At 31.1% G+C, this 15,064-nt stretch overlaps 1 protein-coding gene across 1 annotated transcript; it reads right to left on the reverse strand.

Annotated features, from left to right (window-relative positions):
• Positions 1-4,636: 4,636 nt before the first annotated feature.
• On the reverse strand, positions 4,637-5,254 carry LOC122499597 (tigger transposable element-derived protein 4-like). Its single transcript, XM_043608045.1, has one exon. It carries the CDS (start codon positions 5,252-5,254, stop codon positions 4,637-4,639), a length of 618 nt encoding a protein of 205 aa, XP_043463980.1.
• Positions 5,255-15,064: the final 9,810 nt, after the last annotated feature.

Genomic DNA, 15,064 nt, shown 5'->3' on the forward strand with positions numbered 1-15,064 from the left:
TTTGGGAAAGTAACTTAGATGTGAATGTAGGAAATGGAGCTTCAAACTCATCAAGCATCCCAATTTTTGAAAGTTTTTGATCATACCATTCACTATTAGTTCCCAATTCTCGCTCTTATGGTTGCCAAGAAAGTTTTCAATAACTCCCTTAAAACTAAGCCATGCAGCTTTCTCCTTTTTACTCATTACTGTGATAAATTTTTCATCTTTTACTAGTTTGAGAATTTGAGGCCCAACAAAAATTCCTTCCTTTAATTTAGCATCAGATATCTCTGAAAATTTTTGTTCCAGGTACTTGAAATATTTCCCTTCTTTATCTAAAGACTTTACAAACTGTTTCATTACCCCTAGTTTAATATGTAAAGGTGGTGGAATTACCTTTGTAGGTTCAACTGGAGGTTTTTTATAATATTTTTGGAACCTGGTGTAAAGGATGTTTTTTTGGGCCATTCTTTTTGTACGTTATGTTTTTTTCGATCTCTACTGTCCCACAAACATTAAAAGCAAGGTGTTTTCGTAAAACCTGCTTGTTGGCCCAACATGATACTTACAATTTTAAAATCTCCACAAATTTGCCAATTGTGTTCTTTATATTTAATATTCTCCAAAACTAATTTGACAGTTTCATAATCTTTTTTAAGTTCAGTGGAATGGGCTACGGGAATTGAACCAAAAACATTAGTGTTATGAATTAGCACTGCCTTTAGACTTCTTTTAGAAAAGTCATTGAATAACCTCCAATGTTGATCTTCATATACGTTTGGTTTCAATTTATTTATTAGTCCTTCAATGTCAGAACAATATACTAATCAAAGCTCATCGTCTTTTGTAAAATATTTCCGAAATTCCTTTTTTCTGTCACGATAAAAGTAACTTATATCGGAAAGTACGTACTCTAATGGTGAACTGTCGATTTCCATATTTGCAGAAGGAAGAGTTAAATGACTTAAAATTTCGGGTTTTGTCACAGATACTACACATGTGTAAATTATATTCTGTTTATTATTTTTATTATAGCCCTTTACATTGGTCATGCAAAAGTAGCAATCTTCTTGATTCAATGGTTTTTTCCATAATGATGGTTTTTTAAACTTCAGGTGTTTATCCTCTTTCGTATCATTCCAACGAGTTAACATTGTGTAGCAGGAACTGCAGATTGTATGTGGAACCCATTTTTCATTCTGATTGACTATCTCAAAATCAAAACAATCTTTGTAAATTTGTTTAATGTTTTCATTAATTAATTTGCGATTTTTCGGGACATCAAATTGTCCGCATACGTAACAAAATACATCTGCATTGCTGTCACATGTATGTTGTGAGGTTGACACTCCAAAAAGAACTTTAAGAAGCGTTTGAAGTTTTTTTATTGTTTTAATTTATGAAAGCCACGATATATAGAAAAATGCCCGCACGCTAGGGATCCTGGTCCGATTGCAAGCGAATCCACCGTCCTAGGGGTGATAACTCTCATACCTCCCTAGGCCTAAGTATGAGAGCTTTCCGACTTTGACGAGAACATTGTCAACTTGTCGTCGGACACACTACGGTATCATCCTCACACCCTAATGTCCCCCTGCAAGGCAGCGCGCCTTCGCTGGCTTCGTTACTTCGATAGACAGGAAGCGAATCATTCTACACATCCCCTTTCGGGGCAGTTGTCATCGCCTACTACATCTATCGAAGCAGCAGGATTTATATTGTGCCAAAGCAAAACGGAAATACAATACTGTATTATGTCCTAGCAGGCCTGCGTCCAGAGAAAAGTATTCTGCAATTGTTGAATTGAACTTCATCCAGAAATTATGCCTAATTCTCTAAAAATGTTCCTAGATGTCGTCTCGATAAATACATTTTAATTTAGGCATTCCGCCATATTTGATCCGCCATTTTGAATTTTTAAAAACTGACTGCAGATTCGTAATCAGCGATCTTTAAAACCCCCGAGAAACAAGTTTGAGACAAATCTAATCAATTTTTAGAAAATTTTGTATTTTACATAAATTACATAAAATCTGACATGTTTTTTGAGGTTAGAAAAAAATTCTGACGTGATGGAGCAAATCTAATTTCGGATACCTGTTTAGCGCATCAAAATACATAGGGGTATGGTACTGTGGACTTTCGCGCAGGGTACTTTTCTTTTTTTGTGGTGCTGTGTCATGTATAGAATATTGGTACAAGGTTCCCATTCAGGTTCTGGTGCATCAGCTTTAGCTATCAATGTTTTATGTAAAGGTTCCTGTGCAGGTTATTTCCTTTTGTAAATTGTAGGTACTTAATTATAAAGGATCGTGTAAGGAACCCGTAAAGGATCCTACATCTTTTCCTCATTCAATTAATTTATTTTACATTAAACATTGATAGTTTATGTTCTTGCATCGTAACATGCATAGAAACCTTGTTCCAGTATCATGTTCAGGATTAGTCAAAGACCCTTGTCAGATTTTGTACGTGAATTTTAAACTGAAATACGTTTTAAATATTTTTCGATCCTCCAAAAGAAAAACTAAGGCCCAAGTCGATTCGCAATTAACACTACGGTAGTGTTACTTAGTAAGAGTACATGTTTGGTGTAGCAGATAAATGTTCTTTCCCGTTTAATTTTACGTGAACACATATTCTTACTATATCTTTTGTGAACATCGCTGATTCGTTTTCAGAAATATCTACAATTTGTGTGATCATATGGCAACTATCATCAAAAACATTGACAACTGTTATGTCTTGTACAACAGTATATTCCATTTTATAGCTTCTGTCCACGATAAAGCAATTTATTCTTACGTGTAAATTATCGCTCAACATGGCGTAAGTATTATCTAAACGTTCGTTGATTCTTGATGACGACATAAACAAGCAACCGTCTTCAACCATTTTGTAGAAAAAAAGTGAATACTCTGAAATTGGCAACTTTTGTTTCCAAAAGGTACTACATTTGAAGGTGGACCAAAATACATACAATCAGAAATATTAACAATTTTGTTTACTTTATTAGTACCTACAAAAGTTAGAAAGTGATTACATTTATAAGACAAATTTACACATTTTTTCAATACGATCATGCTGTATTGCAGACTTATTTTTCGACATATTTGATGATGAATGCCTTTCGCAGAATGTATTCCATTTAGCAATTGCATGTGCCCAGATTCAAAAGCGTATGTGTTATGAAATGTTAATGGGCCCCAATCGTAAACGCTTCTGGATCAATCGTCAGCTCGATCGATCTCAGCAATTGATATTTCTTCTTTTAATAGATGGTAAAAAGCTTCAACAAATAGAGCATTGTCAGTTCAAGCGGTAACACGTTAAGAATAGGAATACTGTAGTAAAAGAGCTAAATTTCCCACTCTTATGCCTTCCAAAACTCTCTGTCTGACAAAGGGCTAGTTAACCTTTTTACTTGATAAGGACTTTTAATGTTTTTCAAAAGTATATCAATTTCCTTTCCCACCTTTCGTGGTAATAAACCTACATACCTTTCTTTTGTTCCGAACCATGCTTTCACAAATTGTTTTGCAATACCAGTACAAATATGTAAACCATCTGGCACGCAGCCTAAAATTAAATCAAAATTTTTTTAAATTTTATAAACGAGATTTTGATTTTACACCGAGAATTGGTTTTGATTCTGTAGCTGTTTCACAATGAATTTTAGTTTGTTTTAAATTTCGGAGTTTTGGAATTTTCTTTAATAAGGGATATTTGATACATCCACCGCGACGATTTTTAGATTGTCTTATCCACTCACCAGGATGAAGACACAAAGGGCAGCCATAGCATGAGTTGTATTGCCCAAATCCTTGCATTGGTGCTCGAGCTACTGAATCGACACAACATACAAGAGGAAATACCTTTATGTTACGTTTATTCAAATTCAATAATCACACGATACACCTTCAGTTGATAATTTTTTTATATTATCAACAAATGGTTTTAAGAACACTTTCATATTTAGTTTATCTTTGCCAACCCAAACTCTAGCTAAAATTAATTCCTTAGTTCTAATATTTTGTGGTATCTCATTAATCATTAAATATCATAGCCACATTGAGGAAGTTGAGCTTTCAAACATAGGAGCTCCATCAGTGTTACGACAAATTTTTTATTTCTTTAAACAATTTATTATTGCTAATTTATAATACAGTAAAATCCGCTTATAATGACATTGAAGGGGCAGAGTGATTTCGTCATACTAAGCAGTCGTCACAATAAACGGATAATATAAAATTATAAAGTAAAACAATCACCTAAGATATATTTCAAATTTAATATGTATTTAATTAAATAAAGTACACCTGTCAATTATAAAATATTGACAACTTATTACAAATAGTCACTAATTTTTGTCTGCTTTTCTACTTTATTTAAACAATAATAGTCTCTCATTGCATTATGTACACAAGACATTTGCAATATTAACTTTTTCATTGACCAAATTACTGTGTACAAATTGTGCTAACAATTCGGCTGCTTTCAAGCCCTTGGCAACAGAAGGTGTTTCTCGGATTGTGTTTTCGACAGTTTCTTAATCTTCTTCCTCAATCTGATCATTTTTGGCGTCTTCTAAGATGGTATCAATTGTTACTTCTTCTGATGAGATAACATTGTTATCAACGTCATTATAATTGTTTCACATTTCATCTGAAACTTGTAACTGAAGATTCAAAGTTTTAACCCACAAAGCTACTGGTACGTCGTCTTCAACATTTATTTGACTGCAAGCAACATCCCTAGAAAATGAATCAATAAATCCTGCGTGTCTGAAGCAATTTGAAACCGTTTCTTGTGAAATTTTGTTCCAAGCATCATAAACCATCAGTATTGCATCCAACACCGTTATATTCACGGAAGAAAGGTCTTTATCAGCATGCAGATGATCAATCGTATTAATCAAAAGATTTTTTCTGAAATTCGCTTTCAATGCACGAATCACGCCCTGGTCCATCGGCTGAAGAATAGCTGTCGTGTTGGCTGTCAGAAAGACAAGGGATATAGATTTTAAATCTTTAATTTGAGGATGAGATGGGCAGTTATCAACTAATAAAAGAATTTTTTTATTCTTCTTTACTAATTCGTAATCCCAGTCTCGTATCCACTTTTCGAAAACTGGTGACCTCATCCAAGCTCTACGATTATTTGTGTAATCTACAAGCAACGATTTACAACCTTTAAAACATCTTGGCTTTTTGGATTTTCCTATCACCAATAGTTTTCTTTTTATTGTGCCACTCATATTTGCTGCTACCATTACTGTTAGTCTATCCTTTGACATCAGCAGAATAACGATCACGTAAATTTGGCCACACAGTCGACAACCAATCATTAACACAAGTTTTATCAACGATCGCAGATTCTCCACTTATTTTGCCCATTACAATATTATGTCTAGTTTTAAATCGACTTATCCAACTTGGAGTACACTTAAAGTTTATATTCATTTCTTTAGCAAACAAATTAGCTTTCTCTATTAACAAAGGACCACTGATAGGCATTCTTTTCTGTTTCATAGCACTAAACCATTTAATTAGACACTTTTCAACACTCTCCTGTGTTGATTTTCGAATACGCTTTGATTTTAGAACATTTGAATTAAATGATTTCTCAACATTGTTTTTATTCTTAAAAATCATAGAAATGGTGGAATGTCCAACACCAAATTCTTTTGCAAGAGATGAGTTAGATTCTCCATTTTCTAATCTACATATAATGGCACCTTTTTTTCAATTGTGAAAGCTCTGCGATGATGGGGCATTTTTGTGTAAAACTAACGAATGATTATACTGATCATATGTACAGCTAATTCGTCATTATAAGCAGTGTGGCTAACAAAAATATTTCAATATAAACTTTAATATAAGCGGTATATTACTATAAGCAATGTCATTATAAGCAGACCTAAATACATTGAAATAGTTATGAGACCAAACTTTTAATCAAAATGTTGTCACTTTAAGCGGTTCGTCAATGTAAGCGGAGTCATTATAAACGGATTCTACTGGAGTATATATGGTGGTCCGACCTTGACAAAATGCACCATTGTCGAATTGTTCTAACCAAAAAGAGATACGTTTCCGGATTTGATTTTTCACTTTGTTTTTTTTTCAACCATGAGTCCCACAAAATTTCTACATACTTGCCTTGACGATTCCATGTTTTTTAAAATATTTTATTAATGGTTTTTCACATGATGCATAAAACTTTTTTTGAGCTTTTTTTGTACCAAGGTCATAAAAAACACTACATTTAATTCTCTAAAAATGGAATATATGTATATAACTGACAGATTAGCTCAGTCGGATAGATGCCTCGCTTAGCGGTCGTTTAAGGACTAAGGGTAATTACCCTTGGTTCGCGCCCATTTGGCTTGGTATTTTTCCGGCACGTGAGACAATCTGAGCGGGAGGTTTGACGTCGAGGTATAATGATGTGCACCGTCGATTATTGTCCGGTACACACCATTAGAACTCGACTGTCGATAAACCGGTTGTACTCAGGAGATGTTTTCTACAGTTTCCCTCTCCACTGGCGAGAAAACCCATTAGACGGGTCGTCCAGGCAAATGCGAGTACTCCTAATTTTCAAGTCGCTCTGTAGGCGCAAAATTTAGTATTAAGGAAATGTATATAAGAAATATTTGTAAGAGAAATTTACGAGATGTAAACAAACACTTGTATAGCCAAGATTGTAGGCTTAGGACGAGTGTATAAACAAATAAATAAAAATGGAATATAACAAAAGGTTAGGTGTCACTAAGACAATCTTCGCCAAGCATGCGCGTAGGTGGCGCTAGTGAACTTGTCCAAAAAATCGCGAATGGGCTACCTAGACAGTGGTTCAACCTCGACTATACTCCACTACTAATATCATTTGTCAAATTTATAGAAATATGCTTCTCTCTATTTTGTTTTTAGAATTGTTCTAAATTAGGCAATAATAAATTGTTTAAACAAATGAAAAGTTAATTGTAGTAATAGTAAAATACATTATTTATCTTTAGTAACCAATAATAGTGAAGTACTTCACACTCATGATTCCAACAATTTTTACATTATTTAAACAACAATACTTTTGGTGTGTTTTATATTCAGGGTACATATATAGACAATAATTATAAATAATTATTTTTATGCTTTTGGAATTTATTTAACATTAAAAACTGTGTGTAAAGAGTAAAAAAAAATTTACAAAATACATCTTAACCCTTTGCGACATAGTGACACTCCTGAGTGTCACCTTTTTTCTCCACTTTTTTGCATTTTTCAAGAACTATTTCATTTGATTCAATGACAACAAGCATTCTACATGTATCAGGGAACATTCCTTACTATAACAAAGAAAAAAAAATTTTTTGTTGATAAAATGATTGTTATAAATAAATAAACTTAAAAAAAGTACTTTTTTACAATAAATGTAATTGTGTCTAACCAACAATATGAAATACTTTGAGGATTATATCAAGGCAGTTTTCGGAATCGCTGATTTCAAATCTAAGGTCAGTTTTCAAAAATTCAAAATGGCGGATCCAAAATGGCGGACTTATTTTTTAAAATTGCTCTAATTCACTTGAAATTTGTTACTCGGGGATTTTCGGGCTTGCTGATTACAAATATGAAGTCAGATTTTCAAAATCCAAAATGGCAGATCTAATAAAAAAAATTCGCCCGCCATATTGGATCCGCCTTTTTTAATTTTAAAAACCTGACTTCATGTTTGTAATCAGCTACCCCAAAAACCCTCAAGTAAGAAGTTTTAAGTGAATCATTATTTAAAAATATAAGTTTGCTATAAGACATATTTGATCCGCCATATTGAATTTTAAAAATATGAAAAATCCGACTTCAGATTCTTAATCAGCGACCCTGAAAACCCCCTAAAGTGTACTTGGTTATTAAATTCATTGACAAGAAAAATGCATGCTTTAAAGGGTTAATTACTAGTTTCATAAATTTTTTCAGAATTTTTAATCTATCTATATTAATAAAATCAGACTTCTGTCTGTACATTGCTCCAAGCTTTAAAATTCTTATATATTTTTTCGTTTTGAGACATTAGAATTCGAAAAATGTAAAAAAAATTTCTGTCTGTCTGTCTGTCTGTATGCAAAACTTTGTTCGCGCATCACTTAAAAACGGTTTAACCGATTAAAGTCAAACTTGGCAGTCTATTAGGTATTAACGTAACTTAAAATCATAGCCTTATCCGATTGAAAAATATTATCTTGAACGGAAGTTATGACATTTTTAAAAAAATTCAAAAAATCAAAAAAATGAAAATTTTATAATTTTTGTAAAATGGATGGAAAAATATCCATAGTTAACTTTTTCAGATACATACAACTTATTTCTACAATAAAATTTAAAAAAAGACTTATTTTGAAATTTTTTTTCGTTTTTTCTGATAAAATTTTTTCTACAAAAATGATGATTCTTGATTTTTAAACAAGCTTTTCATGGAAAGTTATTAAACTTTTTGTATTTAAAGACCAGTATTTAAAGCAAGAAATTTGCCTCATTAGATAAAAATATTGTTTCAATATTTAGTTTTTAAAATCAAGAAAGTTAGGCACGAGTTAACAAAAATATGTTCATATTGATTGAATGTACCAGTCCTCAAAAAATTAAATATTAATTAATTCTTGCATTAAGTTGGTATTGATATTTTCTAATTAATTAATCTATTTGTTTTTTTGGTAATTTTAATTTCAATTTTATCATAAAAATAGAAAAAATTAGGAATTTTAAATCTAAAATTTAAAAGTTCAATTATTTTTACCCATAAAAAATGAAAATATTGACATCTAATTATATTTAATTTTACCTACTTATTACTTTTGAATAAGATGTTTTTTGTTTTTACAAATTATAATCCAAGATAATTTAGTAATACTGAAATGAAAATGTTTCATATTTTTTATGGAATTTAATTAACAAGAATTTTTTTAGTTTTATTAAGCTCCTGGAAAATAATCCCGAGTAGAAATTTTGACAGGGGCCTGACCGGGTTCAGACCGGCGTGAAACAGGAAACCCAGCTGGCCGGAAATCTGTGATCCTTTCGTAATTTTTTTAAAGGGCTGTTAATATTAAAATAAGCAATTAGCTTAAGTAAAAATTTTAGTCGAATAAACGTTGGTAATTTCAGTTTCAGAATATTGGGACGTTGCTCGGCTCAGTAATGGCACATTAATAGCAAAAATTTTGTATGTGCTATGATGGCAAAATACAATTGCTAATATTGAGACGTACCTCCCCCAATAATATCACAATATCAATAAATAGTGTAGCTTTTATAAAACATTAAGCTTTCTTAACTTCACGTCAGAGTAGCAGAGTGAAATAAAAGCCGTATAAATATGATAAATTAATTAGTTAATTAATAAAAAATGTAATAGTTTATATAGTTTTTGTATTTTGACAATACTGGGTAAGTAATGGCAGTCAATATTGGGCTATTAACGTCTGCCGACGTCCAACCGCAATTGAGGAGTTTAGTCAAATAACTCGATCTTCGCTCGGCTTAAACGCTGAAAAGCCAGTCAATGGTATCAAATATAGGAAAAAATAAAAACTTAAATTTTCGATATTTTAAAAACGCTATCTTAAAGGAAATGGAAAAGCACAACTTTTTTCTTACTGTCATTTTTTTATAGAACGATTATTTTTTACAATAAAAATTAGAAACTGAAAAATTTTTATTCTGAAATTAATTAAATTTTAAAACATAAATCGTATTATTTAGTACAAATTTAAATGAATTTGATTGCAATTTGGTATGTATACTCATTTGGGTCTCCTGAAATTGACAAAGTCTTAAAAAGTTTAAAAATTATTCATTGTTTATAATTTCTTTTATTATAAATGATGACGTGTCATCGATGAAGCTTTGTTACTTTCAATGAGAACAAGTATGCAGGGAAGTTTTGAGTTTAGCAAAGTTGCAGTGAGAAAGTTGTTCCTTACTATTTAAGGAAGTTTTTTGGAAAATTTCAAATAAATTCGTTAAAAAACAAAAAAGTTATATAATTGTTAAAGAAGTGCGCGCTGCGCGTAGACTTCAACGTTACCTGTAAAGACGTGAAAATTGTCTCTTTTCAGAATTCTATAAATAACATTTTATGCAATTAATTCATATCAATGCTTTTTTTATTTTAATAATAATTATTTTATTTATTTACAAACATTAGAACATTAAAACATTTTTTTTGTTTAACTGTATTTATATTTTTTAGCAATTTTTATTTTTACAGTTCCTTCATTTCATACAATATTTAATACTAATAAAACTTGTATTCTTTTAAAATATATACTATTTATAATTTCTAATTTTAATTTCAATCAAAATGTATACGTGATTATTTTGAGTTCTTGCTGTTCTGATTTTTTATAAACAAAGCGATTAAGAACTTTACCTACAATAAAGAAAACGAATTCTAAATGTTGTTTACACTTAAAAACTATATTTTTAAAAAGTCTAAAATTTGTAAAACTGACTTACAAGTTGTTAAATGTATGTTGAATGTGTGATGAATGTTTCGTGTTTTTTATAATGTTTTAAATTATTTAAAAACATCCAATCTATATAATAGAAAAAAAATATTATGTAAATAAATAACACAGGTCTACAAAAAAAATTCGTTGAAAGGTTTCTTCGACCAAACCTGGTGTATTATATGTTTTTTGGGTCGCTGAAAACGAATCTGAAGTCCGTTTTGCTCCATCACGTCAGGATTTTTCCTAACCTCAAAACACATATCAGATTTTACGTGACAAATAAAATTCTATAAATATTGACAGATTTACTTTAATCTCGGTATTAAGGCTTTATTGGGGTTGCTGATTACGAACTTAAAGGCAGATTATCAAAATACAAAATGGCGAATCAAATATGGCGGTCGGATTTTTAAAAAATTCTTGAATTTTAACAAAACTTGGTATCAAGGGGTTTTTTAGCAGCTTGTTACGAATTTTAAGTCAGATTTGTGAAATAAAAATTGAAGGATTTAATATAGCTGTCGGATTTATGAAAATTTCTTTAATTTTTACAGAACTTAGTATCTGTGAGTTTTTGGACTCTGACATATAACGGAATAACTCAATTGCCCGACGTTACAATTTGAAGTTTCCCTGGATACAGACCCACAAAAGAATTCCTGGTCAGTGACCTTAAAAACACCTAGATATCAAGTTCTGTAAAGATTTAAGAAATTTTTATAAATCCGACCGCCATATTAGATACTTCATTTATATTTCAAAAATCTGACTTTAAATTCATAATCAGCGACCCCAAAAACCTCTCAATACCAAGTTTCGTAAAAATTCAAGAATTTTTTAAAAATCCGACCGCCATATTTGATCCGCCATTTTGTATTTTGATAATCTGCCTCTAAGTTTGTAATCAGCAACCCCAATTAAGCCTTAATACCGAGATTGAGGTAAATCTGTCAATATTTATAGAATTTTATTTGTCACGTAAAGAACGATGCTGAAAAATGGTCAAAATTTGCCCCCGAAGGGGATTGTAAAAGAAGTATATGTTTTTATAGATTTTGACCTGCTGAATCCGAAAATCACCCTTAGAAAGTTCTAAACCTTTGGGAAAGGGTTGAAAAACCACCCTTAACTCAGAGACACTGTTTTCAATAAACAACAGTAAAATATGATAAAATTATGTAAATAAGAAACGTTTACACTATAATTTAATAAATTAAGGTAACAGTAATAACAACCGCATAATTTAAATCACGATTACGACCCTTGCAGTTTAAAAAACTACCCCATCATACATCAACACTTATGCCAAAACTCCAAAAAGTTATAAAACGTCAATATATTGATACATAACAAAGCAATAATTAATCCTTTAAAAATAAACAACGTTTACCACTACTGTAGAAATATCGGCCACCCCTAAATATGTTAAAAAAACCACCCCTAAACAACAAAAACGAAAAAAAACTTAAAATGTCATGGACTAAGATTCTAATGTTTTTGTTAAAGAGTTATCCCTACCAATAACAAATAACCCTTAATCATGATCAGAAACTACCCCTATATCATCCCTAAAAAATTACCTCCGAAGTTACAAATTAAAAACCAAATTATTTTGCTATTTATGACACTTTAAATAAATATTTGATATGGTGATAATCAATTTATTGCAATCAATAAAGAAAACACATAAAATATTCAAACCTTGAAGGTACAGTCTTTGGTGGTTTAATTAATAAAGATCAGAGTTTATCAGATAAAACCACTGAAGGTAAGAAACATTGTAGTCCAATCAATAAATATAAGGGTTATCAGGTCTAACCACTGAAGGTAAGATACATTGTTGTCCAATCAATAAAGATCAGAGTTATCAGGTCCAACCACTGAAGGTAACAAACATTGTTGACCACTCAATGAAGATCAGTGTTATCAGGTCCAACCACTGAAGATAAGAAACATTGTTGTCCAATCAATGAAGATCAGGGTTATGGGATCCAACAACTGAAGGTAAAAAAAATTGTTAACTAATTAATGAAGATCAGGGTTATCAGGTCCAACCTCTGATTGATTGGACAACAATGTTTCTCACCTCCAGTGGTTGGACCTGATAACACTGATCTTCATTGAGTGGTCAACAATGTTTCTTACCTTCAGTGGTTGGACCTGATAACTCTAATCTTTATTGATTGGTCAACAATGTTTGTTACCTTCAGTGGTTGGTCCTGTTAACACTGATCATCATTGAGTGGTCAACAATATTTCTTACCTTCAGTGGTTGGACCTGATAACCCTGATCTTCATTGATTGGTCAACAATGTTTTTTACTTTTAGTGATTGAATCCCATGACCCTGATCTTCATTGATTGGAAAACAATGTATCTTACCTTTAGTGGTTTGATCTGATAACCCTGATCTTCATTGATTTAACAATGTTTCTCACCTCCAGTGGTTGAACCTGATAACATTGATCTTCATTGAGTGGTCAACAATGTTTTTTACCTTCAGTGGTTGGATCCCATGACCCTGATCTTCATTGATTGGAAAACAATGTATCTTACCTTTAGTGGTTTGATCTGATAACCCTAATCTTCATTGATTGGACAATGTTCCTCACCTCCAGTGGTTGGACCTGATAACATTGATCTTCATTGAGTGGTCCACAATGTTTCTTACCTTTAATGGTTGGATCCAATAGCCCTGATCTTTATTGATTGGACCACCAAAGACTGTACCTTCAAGGTTTGAATATTTTATGTGTTTTCTTTATTAATTGCAATAAATTGATTATCATCATATCAAATATATATTTAAAGTGTCATAAATAGCAAAATAATTTGGTTTTTAATTTGTAACTTCGGAGGTTATTTTTTAAGGATTATATAGGGGTAGTTTCTGATCATGATTAAGGGTTGTTGAGTTAATGGTAGATGTAACACTAGTTGCTTATTTGTTATTGGTAGGGATAACTCTTTAACAAAAACATTAGAAACTTAATCCATAACATTTTAAGTTTTTTTCGGTTTTGGTTGTTTAGGGGTGGTTTATGTTATGTATCAATATATTGACGTTTTATACCTTTTTGGGGGTTTGGCATAAGTGTTGATGTATGAGGGGGTAGTTTTTTAAACTGCAAGGGTCGTAATCGTGATTTAAATTATGCGGTTATTATTACTGTTACCTTAGTTTATTAAATTATAGTGTAAACATTTCTTATTTAATAATTTTATCATATTTTACTATTTTTCATTGAAAATTGTGTCTTTGAGTTTAGGGTGGTTTTTCAACCCTTTCCCCAAGGCTTAGAACTTTCTTAGGTTGATTTTCGGATTCAGCAGGTTAAAATCTATAAAAACATATACTTCTTTTACAATCCCCTTAGGGGGCAAATTTTGACCATTTTTCAGCATCGTTCTCTGATATGTACTTTGAGGTTAGGAAAAATCCTGACGTGATGGAGCAAAACGGACTTCAGATTCGTTTTTAGCGACCCGAAAAACTTATAATACACCAGGTTTGGTCAAAGGAACCTTTCAATGAATTTTTTTTGTAGTCCTGTGTAATGTATATTTTAAAAGAGTACAAGTTTTATTAGTATTAAATATTGTGTGAAATGAAGAAACTGTAAAAATAAAAATTGCTGAAAAATATAAATACAGTTAAACAAAAAAAATTTTTTTAATGTTCTAATGTTTGTAAATAAATAAAATTATTATTATTAAAATAAAAAAAGCATTGATATGAATTAACTGCATAAAATGTTATTTATAGAATTCTGAAAAGAGACAATTTTCACGTCTTTACAGGTAACGTTGAAGTCTACGCGCAGCGCGCACTTCTTTAACAATTATATAACTTTTTTGTTTTTTAACGAATTTATTTGAAATTTTCCAAAAAACTTCCTTAAATAGTAAGGAACAACTTTCTCACTGCAACTTTGCTGAACTCAAAACTTCCCTGCATACTTTTTCTTACTTTCTTTTTTCTTAATCCATTTATTATCTTAAAAAAATAAATGAAATCTGCAAACATAAGGATGCCACAATACAGAAAGAAACTCAATCTGTGATCTGACAAGCGAACAATATGAAGATCATAGTGCAATTAAATTTCGAAAATGTTTAGCATTTCTCATGACGAAGCCCAAGACTCTAGTTGCTTTATTAATAGTAAAAGAAATATGTTCAGAGAAGGAAAAAAATACATCAAGCAAAATCCCAAGGTCTCGAATTATAGTTACACTATTGAGAACTGCAGCACCAATCGAATATTTAAAACTACTTACTTCTCTAGATCTAGTGAATAAAATTACACTACATTTTTTAATATTTAGAAAGATATTATTTTTTTTGTCCAACGTCGAAATTTTTTAAGATCATGCTGTAATGCAAGAATATCACTGTCACTAGAGATAGATTTAAAAACTTTGAGGTATCAGCAAACAACAAAAACAAACTTAATTTAAAAAAAGTTTTCTTATTATTAATAAACAGCAAAAATAATAATGGTCCCAAATTCGATCCCTGGGGAACGCCCGATGTAGCCATAAAAATATCTGAAAAAGTATTGTTAAAT

The sequence above is a fragment of the Leptopilina heterotoma genome, unplaced genomic scaffold (genome assembly GCF_015476425.1).
Source record: "Leptopilina heterotoma isolate Lh14 unplaced genomic scaffold, ASM1547642v1 Lhet_17, whole genome shotgun sequence".
Taxonomy (NCBI): domain Eukaryota; kingdom Metazoa; phylum Arthropoda; class Insecta; order Hymenoptera; family Figitidae; genus Leptopilina; species Leptopilina heterotoma.